The sequence below is a fragment of the Scaptodrosophila lebanonensis genome, unplaced genomic scaffold, assembly GCF_003285725.1.
Source record: "Scaptodrosophila lebanonensis strain 11010-0011.00,11010-0021.00 unplaced genomic scaffold, SlebRS2 tig00001412-arrow-pilon, whole genome shotgun sequence".
Classification (NCBI taxonomy): Eukaryota; Metazoa; Arthropoda; class Insecta; order Diptera; family Drosophilidae; genus Scaptodrosophila; species Scaptodrosophila lebanonensis.
This window is the reverse complement of record NW_022060739.1, coordinates 6,653,422-6,667,425: the sequence shown is the minus strand read 5'-3', so window position 1 is coordinate 6,667,425 and position 14,004 is coordinate 6,653,422. Positions and strand designations below refer to the sequence as shown.

Genomic DNA, 14,004 nt, shown 5'->3' with positions numbered 1-14,004 from the left:
ACGTTTCCGGCAGCACAGCAACAAATAATATGCGTAACTTCTCTTCCCACTTCCACTTCCACATTCATTTCTATTTCGATTTTTTATTTCTATTTTGTTTTTGGTTTTGTTTTTTTTTTGCCAGTGTTGTATCCCTACTAGTTGGTCCACTACAACAAGCCACAAAAAGTTTCAGTACACTGAAAATTCATTTCGGGTTTTTGCCGCCCCTTTTTTTAATGCCAAGCTTATGGTTTTTCTCTATTTTTTGAGGTTGCTCTATGTATGTGTGTGTATTTTACACTATGCACTGCTGCCAACAACTTTTTGAGGTTTATGTTTTTTGCCTAAAAGCAGGCTTTAAAACTTTGCATAGTTCCCTTAACACAGCCGTACACTCATAAACACACACACACCCAGAAACATAAAAAATGTAGTTGCACATTGAGCGTATTTTTAAATTTGAGGCGTTCATAAATTTGACACTTTGGCTTCTTCGTTGGCTGGCCCAGAACAAGCTGGCGGGCATTTTGGCTTGTTGGCTTGTTGGCTAGCTGGTTCTGGTTTTTGGTCAGTGGTCGGTTGCGCTTTTTGGCCACATGCCGCCACAACTTGCCAAGTATTTCTGTGGTTTTCTAGTATCTATGCAAAGTTAAATTTGCCGCTGTGGTTTGCTGCCTTTTGAATTGCAAAGTAGTTCACAGAGGGGTGGACGGGGGGATTAAATTGAAGATGATGAAGCGGCCAACATGTGCTGCACAAGCTTTGCGAACAATATGCAGTTTGAAGTTCGCGGATGACTAAGCATTCAAAAGCAAAACCAAGCACAACAGTTTTGAAAATTTACTTTTAGGGTAACTTGTACAAATGTTTCAAATAAAATAAAACAACAAAAATGCTGAAATAATTGCTAAAATAACTTCAAAATGTATTTAGTATGGTTTGTATTTATTATTTATTTACAAAAATTGCAAGAATTATAAAGCAGTTGAAACAAAATTTCAGAAATCAAGTTAATTGATGGATAAATGTTTCTACAAAGCTAAGTAAATAGCACAAGAAATAAATGAAACTTCATACTATGTTCATTAAATAAAGTAAATAAAGCGCTGTACATTTATAGTTCACTTTATGGTATATTTTATGGTACATTTTATAGTAAATTATATGGTACATTTTATAGCAAATTGGATGGTACATTTTATGATGTTTTTTTCCTTCCACTTTATCACATACACCCTAAACACTGAGAAAGACTGCATTATAGATGAGTTACAAAGGAAGAAGAAACCAAGGAGAATCGATATACCGCTAGTCTCCTTCCGGTTTCTGAACAGCAAAACAACTTTAATGCTCTAAAAACTGAAAGGCATTGCAATTTCTAAGCAAACATCTAATGATTTCTGCTGAAGCTGTATGAAGAAGGGCAGGCCATCTATCTATCTGGTTCAGACTAATTTTTAGAAGCTGCTTTGCATTTAAATTTTAAATCTCATTAGTGCCAAATAATACATATAAAAATAACAAATCATTGAACGAACACATTTAATCACCATTTAGATGTTAATTGAACTTTAATTGTACTTTGACAAATTAATTGTTGATTGCAAAATGTTTGGGTTCCAAAAGGCAGCCCTACTCGTTTCCGTTTGCAAATTTTTAATGTTTTATTAATCTACAGCCAAATAGCTGCTTTTTCCCTCCTGACTGGAAAGTTTTTGGATGCTTGTGGTTGTATCTACTGGTTACAGGAATATTTTGACAGCGGTTTTCTTAGTTTTATCATTGATTGATTATTCTTAAAATATGCCAATGATAGATGATACATTTTAAATGCAAAAAATAGCAGCAAATAGAAATACTTAGTAAGAATTTACTATTTCATTGCTATTTAAGAGAGCCTATTCCTCTAAATTAAAAACAGATGAACTAAGTAATCTGCATTCAACACATTCTTTAGCTGAAGGCCCCAGTTCTTTCATTAGCTAGCTGAGCACTTCAAGATGAAGCTCGTCTAAGCTCCGGACAAATCATAAATGAGTTGCTGCTTCAATTAAGTCAGTAGAACAGCCAAAGCATAACACAACTCTGTGTGACAACAACAAAAAAGGCGACAGCCACAGCAGCTGTTTGGTCGCTCAGCTCCATCTCATTTAAGAAATTGCATTGCAATGATGCCAACACACCCGCTCAGCCCCGGAAACCATTGACCGCTCCGCTTTGGACTTGCAATTAAATTTCTTCAGATTGTGCTGCTTCTGCTTCATCTTCCTCAAGTTTAGTGGATGCCTCCATCTGCTGATGACACTTCACTTTACACAGTCAGCACTTGACGGGAAAATTTATCACCTTTAGTGCTCGCTTTTCAAGGCAGTTCGTCAGGCACAAGCCCCAAAACCTGCCACGTTTTAGCTCGTCTCGTTTGTCAACTTTATTCAATTTTGAAAACTGCATTTCTATGGTGCCTCTGCCACTACCTCTGCTGTTGCTTGCTGCTACTGCTGGCTGGCTGTTGCTTTCATCAAAGTTCAGAACTCTCGTGCTCTTATTAAAAGCTCCCGCAGCGCCCACAATCATCGTCCCTGGAGCTGCCCACCCAACACTGCCGTAGAGTTGAAGTGTTGAAATATTACAGCTCCACTAAGGCAACTGCACTTGAAGATATTTTATTGCGAACATAAGGTGTTACGAAAAATGAAGAATATGTAAATTCTTTATACTCTTCTGGGTCTGACAATATTACTAGTTAGTGTGGAGATTTTCTTGCTAACTGTTGTTAAAGCTTTTCCATTTGCAACTGCAAGATTTTTTCTGTTATTTTGAAAGCATCTTTTATTATGTCACTCTAGAAATAGGATTGTCAGTAAGTCACATTTTACTTTTTATCTAAAATGCTTACAGTCTAGCCATCTGGTTCCTATTAGCATCTACTATGAAGGTAATTTCAGTTAAAACCCTCTTTATATACCCTTTATAACTAATGTATTCAATGGAAAATGTTCATACCAACCTGAGCTATATTTCGTATTAGAAACTAAACATGCACCATTGAGTTTATCATTAATTCTATCCTCAAACAAACAAACCGGTATGCGTATAAACGGCACTAATTAATTTAAAATTAAAAGACAAACTTAAAAACTTCAAGTAAGCACAAATAATGTTCAGTAATATTTACTGTTTCTCAAATTTCTTATCAAACCCGCGACTTCTACACCATCACCAATTCGATATGGTCTTGAATGTAATGAAAATATTAAGAATGATTTGAGTTCTGGCATGCGCGGCCTACTAAAATATCAAACAATGTCCTACAAACTCGCTTTATTATTTGAAGTAATTTCTTGTTGTATATATAGATCCTATAATGGCATATATCTATTCCATTTTCAAATATCTAGACAGTTTTTTTTTTAATATTTACTGATTCACACTTTTCTTATCAAACCCCCCATTTCTACTAAAATATCAATTTTGTTCTACAAAGTTAAATCTCTTCTTTATATTAGTTATAATTATTTCTGCTTATATATTTCCTATATTGGCTAAAATACATGTTTCGATTTCATTTTCAAATTTTCAAATCTAATCAGTTTTTATTTTAATTAATTTGCTCTTTACTTTTTGATGCCTTGATTGACTTCTGAAAATTTCTCAGTATTCAAAGAGGCAAACAATGATATAAGTTGTCTAGGAAATAGGTTTAATTTATGTTTCGTTGCCAGCTTTCTTTTCATGCTTGAGACTCTGTGCATATTAAAAATTCTTCGAGTGTAGCTGAAGTGTCTATTTTTTCCTGTTTAGTTGCCTCACTTGCCTGTTTGTCATATTTTCTCGTCGAGTGGCAGACGGCAGTCAAGTTGATAGACGGCTCACAGGCGTATATCAAAAGCAGAGTTATGAGCGTCTTTCTTTTTATATTTATTAGCTGCGACAGGCAGACACTCAGACACACACACATACACACATACACATACACAGGTACAGATAGACCCATCTATTGACACGGTTCGTTTGTTAGTGAGTGCGAAACCAAAGCAAATGAAATCAAATGACATCACGCCATTCTTTTATGGTCTGTGCGTTTGTGTGTGTGTGTGTGTTTGTGGCTGTTGTTTGCCATTTGCTGCGCTTTTTTGGCATTTAAGTCACTTTAGCATTTTTTCGCTGCATGCTTTCAGGGGCACGCATTGCAATTCAATGCGCATACGCCACGTATGACCGCAGGCCCGGTTGCATTTTTATCTGTTGGTGCACAAAATCAAAAATAAAGTTGTACAAACTTTGACATAGAGAAAAATGATAAAAGTTTTCTATTTGCTGCCGCGGAACAATGCAATGCAAAAACGAACGAAACAAACAAAATATAATTCACATGAAACACACTCGCAAAATCACAAGCCGCAGCCCCTTTTGCTGCCATTTGCTATGCGGCAGCGGCAACAACAACAATAACAACCAACTTTAGCCGAAGCTTTGAAACTTTGCCAAACACACAACAAAATGCACACCACACACAGACCGCAAAATGCTCGTAATTGCTGTTTACTCTGCCTGCTGCTCTCCAAGTGCGTGTGTGTGTGTAAGTGTGTGGTTGTATGAATGTGTGTGTGTGTGTGTCTGTGTGCACTCACCTGTATGGCATAATGCGTGCTTTTTGTGTTTCTCCTCAAATGCATATAAATTTTATTTGTTAAACTTTTTAACGGCCATGCAGTTGATGTTTCTTTAAGGCATGGTTGCCTGTCTGCCTGTCTGCCTCCCTGTCTGGCGGCCTGCCTGTCTCTTGGCGAGCACTTTGCAAATTGTGGAAGTTACTTTTTGTTTCAGTAAAAAAGTATATATATTTTCGTTATATTTGCTTTCTTGTCGTGCAATCTCTGCATTTATAAATCATCCTTTTTGCTGCAATCATACTTTTACTCTATTGCTAAAATGAAAAACCATAAATTTCCATTAGCCTATAAACGTGAAAGTGCATCAAAGTCTTAGGATAAACTTTTAATCTCGTTAACCAATCACAGAGAAAATGGAAAGCAATTTTAGTTTAGTAAATAAATATCTGGCAATTAAAAGATTATCAATGCAAACTAATTCGAAATCGGCTTAATTCTGATGCAAACATTTAAATGCGTTTTAGTTTTTGGCAACAATTTAGCTACATTTTTGGCGAGAGTCGAATCTGTCTGCTTCTATAAAGTAATGTGGGAATAAAAATAATAAATGTAAGATGATAAGGCACGGCACTGAGATTGAAGGAACACCCATCATTTTTATTAATATTACTCTCCTATTATTTCCAAAACCCAGTTTAATTTATTGAGAAAAGCTGAATATTTTTAAAATAAAAAATTATTAAAGGAACATCCATCATTTTTATTGTATTACTTGGAATTATTTTGGTAATAAACTCTATAGAACAGCTGCTAATTTTTGAGGACCCTTCTCTTTCGCCTTGGTACGTCTTAAAGTGTATTCCGATCATTAAATGAGTTCAGTCTTAAAATAGTACCTGCATTTGAATATAAGATAATGAGTTAAAAAACCTTACAAATTCTTCATAGTTTTATTTATTTTTTAAAGCTTTCTCATTCTGTGGCTGCTTATCGCACCTGGCATCCTTACAAATATAAATTAGTTTACAGAGCTGGTCTATGACCACATCCGCATCCTTTACTGTTATCAGCTGCTGTTTCTGTTTTTGTTGTAACTAGCATTTCAATTTAGTTCGCCTGCCCAACGGTCATTAAAACTATGCCCGACAGCTCTGCTAACGCTTTAAATTTAATTATTGCGCATACGCAGTGTAGTACGCAGCACACCCACACATGAACAATAAAATAGCTATGTATGTGTGTTTGTGTATTTATGGCACTTACGCAGAGTTCATTTGCATGTATTGCATGTGCTTTTGTGTTTTTAGTGTTTTTATTTATGACCTGCTTAGCATTTACACAAATTTCCCAGGTGCCTTATTTGTTCCTTTTGCTACACAACAGTGGCCTCGGCTTTGGCCCCAGATCCTGCCTGGCCAGCGTGCCACGTGTGGCTTTAAAGCTTTGAATAATGCAATGAACAATGTTTTAACTTTCATCTAATGCATAAATTACATTGTACGTGTTGCTTGCAATGGCTTTCGGGCCGTGTCCAACAATTTGTACCCCACAATCGGCATCTTTAAGTTTCGTTTACATTAAATTACATATTTAACTGCCGCTTACATGCCACAAAGGATGTCCGCCAACGTGTGTGCGCCCCCGAACCTGCTGGCTACCCTTAATGTATTTACAGTTGCAGATTCGTGAACAACGGCAAGCATAGCGACCAGCAGCCAAGTCCGTCCATGTCAGCCGAATCTGCTGCAACCTGCCAACCTTTTGTCGACAACAGTGCGCATGTTTAAATTAAGTTTGGCGCACCTTTATTGTCCAGAACAGAAGAGAACAGAAGCATTTGCCAGCGCTGCGCTGCACTGCGCCTGCCGTAAGCGCTGCAGTCTATTTGATGACCTTTATAAAGCTCATTGTCTGTGTCCTACTCAGCGAAATCGGAGCAAGAGTATAAATACTTTTCATGTGCAGCAATGTCTGTGACAAGCAGAGGACTGCTTTATGAAGAGAATCAACTTAACTAACGAAATGAAATCACCACAGTAATGGAGTCACAATTGACTTCGAATGCTTTCAAAAATACCATATTCTCAGAGAAAATATATTGAAATGAGAAATTCAATTCAAATTGCGAATTAGATTTGTAACAATTTTGCAGACTTCGAACCTAGTCACAATTTCTAAAAACGAAAAACTGTTTTGCAAAAAAATAATTTGGTCAGCTCTTTGGTGGATTCTATTCAGGAAGCAAAGCATGCCTTTTTATCGCACTATTATATTTTATTTAATTAAATGCTGATTTATTCAAATGAGTTAAATCTGCCTTAGATTTATATAAGATTAACAAAGCTGACATAACATATTTATTATTTATAAATTAACCAAAAAAGAAACAATTAAAAGATATATGTATAGTGTAGAATTGAAAAAAAAAATCTATTTGACAATTAAAACTTCATAAAAATCAATCCACTAATTATCAAAGCCGCATTGAGATGCAACTGAAAGCAAAATTATAATAATTATAATATAATTATTACAATATTATATTGAATTGTTAAAAACAATGTTTTCTGAAAATATCATGCCCAAATTATTTATAAAAAGTGTTTCGTAATTTTTGTGAAATGAAAAATATTGTTTTTAATGCTCATATTTTATCAAACATTTCACAATCATTTGACAACTAACCGGTATTCAAAATGTATGGGATTATTTCTGTTCATAACTTATTGCACATATATCAATCATGAAGCATCTAATTGATAGCATATTCAATATTGTAATCATATATTTGCTTCCTTCTGAGTGAAGAAGTTATGGAGAAGTTTCTGACTATCCTATCTGAAGAATGTTGTGTGTCAGGTGTATTAAGAGCTTTGTTTTAGGACGAGTTACTTTTAAGACAAATACCTTCAGCTTTTAGGTGTTTCCCTGATCTCACTCTAGCTCGTATCAGTCTGCTTCAAGTCAGAGAATAAAGAAGACGTAATTTATTCCATCAATCAATCCATAGAAAAATCTATTTTCAACAAAGGTTGGGAGCTCATTAAAGTAAATGCGGCATTTAAAATAAGTACCTTTAAAGACAATGCTGATATCAACTACGATTATCTGTTACAAAATACCTGCCAGCTTGTATTTGTGTCATTTGCAATCCTTCAACTCGGGCCAGAGTTCATTTGAATTAAATCAAATTAGCTAAGTATTAATGGCAACCAATGGCCACCAATACGCCCCATAAACATTAACGACGCCCCGCTGTCCAACAATAAAGAACCACAATGGTTCATTCATGCGCGGGGCACTTGGCTCAAGGCTATGCCGCTAAAAATCATTGACCAACATCAAAGCGCCATTGTTTTCGGGCAACCAACAGGCAATGCAGTCAAATGTCAAAATAAATGAAATGAAATAAAAATTCAAGGCGCATTCGCACTCACGACGGCAGCCACGATGAAGATTTATGCCCAGCCTTGGCCCACCGACCACCGACTACCGAGCACCGACCACTTGAGGGAGTACCAACTGGAGCGCCGCTAATGAACAGGCTCTGTGCTCGTTGTAGCTTGTGCCTGTGCCTGTGCCTTGTGTCTAGCGAGCGATTTGTGTCTGACTTTTATTTGGGCATTGCAAGCATCGCCCACCCACACACACACACACACAACCACACATACAGCTTTTTCTTACATACCTGTTCCACCTGTCCCCCACCTGGGCTTGGGCTTGGGTTTTGGCTTTTTTGTCTGTCCATTTGCCCGCTCGACTGTTGACTGCTCATTAATTTCGCTTAACTTCACAAATTGCCAATTGTGCGCATTGGTCAAAAGCTGTAACAACATTTTTTCATCTGCTCTGCCGTTGTTCTACCAATGCAGAGTGTATATGCGTGTGTGTGTGTGTGTGAGACGCTATTGTTCTCTCTTGTATTTATTGCAACAAATGGCAATTTGTTTTATGCTGCCTTTGTGCTCGTGTATTGCGCTTGGCTGCCACATGAATTCTTAGTTTATGAAGTTCTGCAACATTTGTTGCCATTTCCATTTCCATTGCCCCCCATTCCCCCCCTCCAAATGATGTTGCTGTTGTTGCTGTCGTTTTTGATGTTCATCTGCCACGTTACCTGCAATACACGTATAGACTGGCCGAGCAATAAAAATTGTGACAAATTGTCATCACACAGGCAAATGGCAGTTTTATTTCTGCTGAAGCTGTTGCCATTGCCATTGCTGTTGCTATTGTTATTGTTGCTATTGTTGTTGATTTTTTTGTAGCTGCCTGCAATCTTCTTGCAAGCCCAAATTGCCAAAAATGAAATTGACTTTTATTTGGCTGCGTATGCGAATGTGTGTGTGTGTGTGTGCGTGGATGTGAGCGTGACGGGCATATGCGGCGGATGTGTAATTTATGTTTCCTAAAGCTGATACTGCTCAAGTGTTTGCACATTTAGTGAAGATGGACTAAGGAAACTTGAGGAGCTAAGTTCATTTTTAGCAGAAGAACTATTATTAGTAATAGCAGAGAAGCCAGAGACTTTTTGGTTTTTATAAGCTTAAGGAATATTTCGTTGTTGTTAAACAAAAAAACATCAAAATGTTTTTAAAACTGCACAGCTCACAGCCCAGCCATAAATTAAAGACAACTATCGAATTATATTGACAAAAATACAACTTTTCATTGTTGAAATTGAATGCAAAACCAAGCTTAGAAAATATTAAAGTGAAAGAAATCAAATAAATTAATAGAAGACATTGGAAGATCGAAATGGAAAAATGTTTTGAAAACTGCACAGCCCAGACTTGAAATGAAGACGAACCTCGAATTATATTGAAAAAAAAAAAACAACTCTTTTAAAATTGAATGCAAAACCAAGTCTAGAGAATAAATAAATAATAAAACAAATTAGAGAATAGAAAACATACGACTTCATTTTTAAGCACATTGAACTTCCAATATCATCAACGTTCTTAAAAACCAGTCGAAAACGATATCGATTATGGCAAACAGGGGCTTTAATACCGCAAATACAGCGACAGAATTCGTCGACCGCTTTTGAGAACACTTCTCGATATTCGAATCCATTCTGTGAATTTGACGACCTCTTTTAAGAACACTTCTCGATATCCGTGTCCATTCTATATCATTTATACTTTATAATGGTCTGATGCCTTGCCTTGTCTTATCTTCGCTTTGCTTTTGTTTGAGAAGATTATAGACTGAATACATATTTAATATTTTAAAAAACAAAATGTATATCTCTAGAGTCATATTAAAAGGCTAACCATACATTTCTTTATTTATTTTTTAATACAAATTTATTTTTTCATACTACTTGTAAGTATGACCACTTATTATGTTTTTTTGTAAACAATTGGCTGCTGACAGTTACGATGTGAACACTATAATGTGTTTTGTCTAAAACTTGGAGAGGAGCACAGAGTTTGCAGAGTTGGCAAAGAGCTCCTGTACAATTCGTTATCCTTGCATGATTGCCCAAAAGCCAATGACCTGTTAACACTTGAGCAAGAGCCGAGAAATGCCTACAAATCAGGCTGCGTATTTCTTGTGAACGTTTAATTTACTGTGAAAGCCAAGTCAGTTGTGTGACACGTCAAGTCGTTTCGATGGGTTCTTTTGAAATGATCATACAGTGGTTAGATAGGTGGAAGAAAAGCTTTGCTCTTGCTAAACGGACCAAAACTAAATTTATTTTACACTTGCTTCTTGAACTTAATGGCATTTGGCCAGACATTCATTTTTGTAGAGACAGATGTAAAGTTAGATTTATTGATAACCCAACTCGCTAGAAAGAGACAGAGATAGTGCTTTCGGAAGAAAGTGTTAATCTCCTTATGATTTAATACAAATTCTTCAATTATCTAAAAACAATTAGGACCTTAAAACAACCTGCTGCAAAATAAATTCTTTCTTTAAGAAATTCTTTTCAGATGATTCTCCTTTTCACTTTTAAATCGAAATGGAAATCGAGTAGAGAAGTGATAAAAAAGTATATTGGCAGTGGAAATCAATAATGTATTTCAATACTCAATTATTGATATAGTTCTTTTTAAATCACATAAAAAATCATTGTTAAAACGAAACTTTATCGAAATAAAGATTCACTTTCGAAAAACTAAGCAAAATCTTAGGATAACCAAATAAACGTTATGTGTTATTTATCAATTCCTCAATAATCAGTACAAGTGTGTTTATGCGATATTCCTTTTCCTACAATTTGACGACGTGCTGCAAGAGAAATGCCTTACTTAAAAAATTCTTTTCACGAGATTCTTCTGTTCACTTTTTAATTTAAATGGAAGCAAGCAATTTTTCACATGGAACCCTTCGTCTCTTAATTCTTCTCGACGCTGTTAAACTTCGACTTTGAAGATAGAAAAAGAAGCAGCAATCAATAAACAATTTAATTAGAGGTTGGCAATCTATTTTATTGATGAAAGCAGTACCATTATTTTATGGAACTTAACAAAAACGGCAATACCCCTGCTCCCCACCTTAAACATGGCTTTGTCTTTACTCACGTGCCTCCAAGTTGCGGCCAAATTCCATTAATTACATGCCACAAGCCCGCAGATCAAACAATGCTGGCTGGGCGGTCACGCGCCACATGAGCGCTGACAGCTCTGAGTAGGCAACAAAGACAACTTTAAGAGCTTCAACAGCCATGAGGGCGAAGTTTGACAAATTTGATTTAAGTGGCAATTGGTGTAGCCAGAAGCGAAAGTTTTTCTAAGCATATTAACTCATTTTTATACGCTCTTTTGCAGTTCTTGGCGAATGACGAAAACATTTACTCACGCAACTACTTGCCCGGAAAACTGACAAATCGAAAAGTGGAGCAACTAGGCACAGCGGAAGCTGTGAAGAAGGCACGTCGTCTGCACGTCCAGCAACGGGATCGAGGTAAGTGTCAAGGGCAGAACCGGCAATCCCTAGACAACCTCCAACTAACATACTCCCATTTCGCAGACCTGGCCAAAGCACATTTTAATCAAGTAATAAACGAGGCCAATTGTAGGGTGCCCCAGCGTCGCTGTGAGAGCATACAACGCGATCCCTCCAAGATCTACAGTCCGCACTGCACCATCCTTCATCGGTGCAGCGAGGACAGCGGTTGCTGCCACAGTCGCTCCCAAGTGTGTGCGCCCAAGCGAACCAACAATGTGGAACTATATTTTTTCGTAAGTACTCTAAAAAATTCAGTTCAATATCAAAACTCTGATACGAATTTATACGTATCTGATCTTTGAAAATTAAGTTCAATATCTAAAAAGAATTTTTTTTCTGTTCCAAATACTTATTTTAAAAATATATCTTGATTCGACATACTTTATCCGCTTTATTTGGTGAAGAATCATTATTTTTCAAAACACATACAAGTATATTAGAAAATAGAATTAACAAAAATATTAAAAATTATTCTAAAAATATTTGAGACTTATAAATGCCAATCACAAACATTCTGTTAATATCCCCGCTAAACTTTTCGGAAATTGACAACTCTAGTAATTATTAAAGAAAGGAAAGAACAAGTTGAATTTGAATTACTTCCATACACTACGAATGTTGTTCCGCCCCTTATATCCCATCTCAGTTCATCTGACGTTTACAATTTAAGGATCGTGCCGTCAGTTCATTTTAAAAAAAAAATACAGGAGATATTTTAAAGTTATAGAAGGTTATACGAGATTATTGTTATCCCAATTAACTTAACAAGAAATGCGTTCTTTTAATACGTAATTTGTTTTCTCAAAAAGAAGAAGAATTTAACATTCGCGAAAAAATTATTAAATGTATATGTATTTCCAAACAATAGAAAATAGTTTCCATTAAATGTTAATAATACGAAAAATTTTCCATAAGTTAAACGTTTTATTTATCATAATTCATCTAATTAGCAAATCGATCTCTAAAACAAGAAATTTTGTGGGCTTCGATGGAGTGCTAACAATACTGGACTCATAAGCCATTGGTCCACTTCAAAGGCAAAGGCGAATTGGCTTTATTAAAAATGAAGACCCCTTTATGTTAGTTTTTGTTATTTTGTGTTGACAACATTTGTAAAAACTCTTGTTTTATCACTTTTACAAATTCCACATCCACATTTTCTGGCATTCAATTTTTAAAGCAAACTGACAGCAGATGGAATGCAAAATCATTTTCAAACAACACATATTGTTTTGAATTTAATTGGCAGTCTATACTTGTATATAATGTTCAGTTTCGAGTGCAGACTTCCAATGCTGTTTAAACAAGCTTATGTTATAACTTATACTTATCAATGTTGAAGAACAATATCAATGCAGTGCCATTGTAACTGTAACTTACTTTTACTTTCGGTCCATTCAGGCACTACCTAGTGCCTCCCCAGATACTCCCATTTGTACCCCATTGCATGTCAACAATTGAAAGTTTTCATTCAATTTCCGTGATTTATACATTATTTTTAAGGCAGCAGCGACTGTTGCGCTTGGGTGCAGCAACTACAACAACTACAGCAACAACAACAACAACAACAGCTTCCAAGCCCATATACGAGTTTATAAACTTTTCATATAGGTTTTTCATTTGTCAACAGCTCGACAAAGCGAAACGAAATCAGTCGGCCATTGTGTTTGTCTGAACTCACGCGCTTTTGGAGCTCAACGAGCTTCAACTTCTAATTGCCGAAGTCGCGCGTCTGTTGTTGTTGTTTCTGTTGGTTGCAGTAATTGCTGTTGTTGTTGTTGTAGTCGTAGGCGGGGGTCATGCTTGAGGGCGCCATATTGCAACATAATTATATCGTTTCACCTTCTTTTCCCGTATTATTCATTGTGTGTGGCAAAAAATGAGATTTTAATGACGCAATGATAATTCAATTTGTTTGTGATTTATGCTTCCCCATCGTAACTGCCGTCATGTAACATGCTCCCAATACTCATATGTTGAAACTGAGAATGTAATTATCTATGGTAACTGGAGGGGATTGGCTCGTGGTTCACCGCCACACATCAACATGATTTGCTTTTGATTTCAATGAAGCCGTCAAAACAGCTCGTAAAAGGCAAAGTACCTAATGGGATTATTGGTAGACCTTTTAATTCAAAGGGTCGCATTGTACAAAGCAAGTTAGGATAATATAATGCTCTTAAAAACTTAAGCCTTTGACTGTACTGATTTCAAGGTTACATACACGTATATACAAGTAGTCGGGTGGTATAGTTGAATCGCGACAAGTGCTAAAAAGTCTCGCTCTGAACACTTAAAAGCTGTAATCAAGAGCTAAAATGTTATTATAACTCCGATATCTCTTTTAGAATTTTGATTATAACTCATTTAAATTACTAAAACACAAGATAGAACGCTGCAGTCGAGCAAGCCTGTACTCTCCACCAAAAGGGAAAATTTAAAAAAAATT

At 36.1% G+C, this 14,004-nt stretch overlaps 1 protein-coding gene across 1 annotated transcript in view; it reads left to right on the top strand.

Moving 5' to 3' along the window:
• Positions 1-14,004, top strand: part of LOC115631501 — a 107,481-nt gene that overhangs the window by 83,116 nt on the left and 10,361 nt on the right. Inside the window, exons 2-3 of the mRNA XM_030528261.1 lie at positions 11,375-11,510; positions 11,577-11,788. Of these exons, the coding sequence (XP_030384121.1) occupies positions 11,375-11,510; positions 11,577-11,788 (348 nt within the window). The remainder of the gene's footprint in view (positions 1-11,374; positions 11,511-11,576; positions 11,789-14,004) is intronic.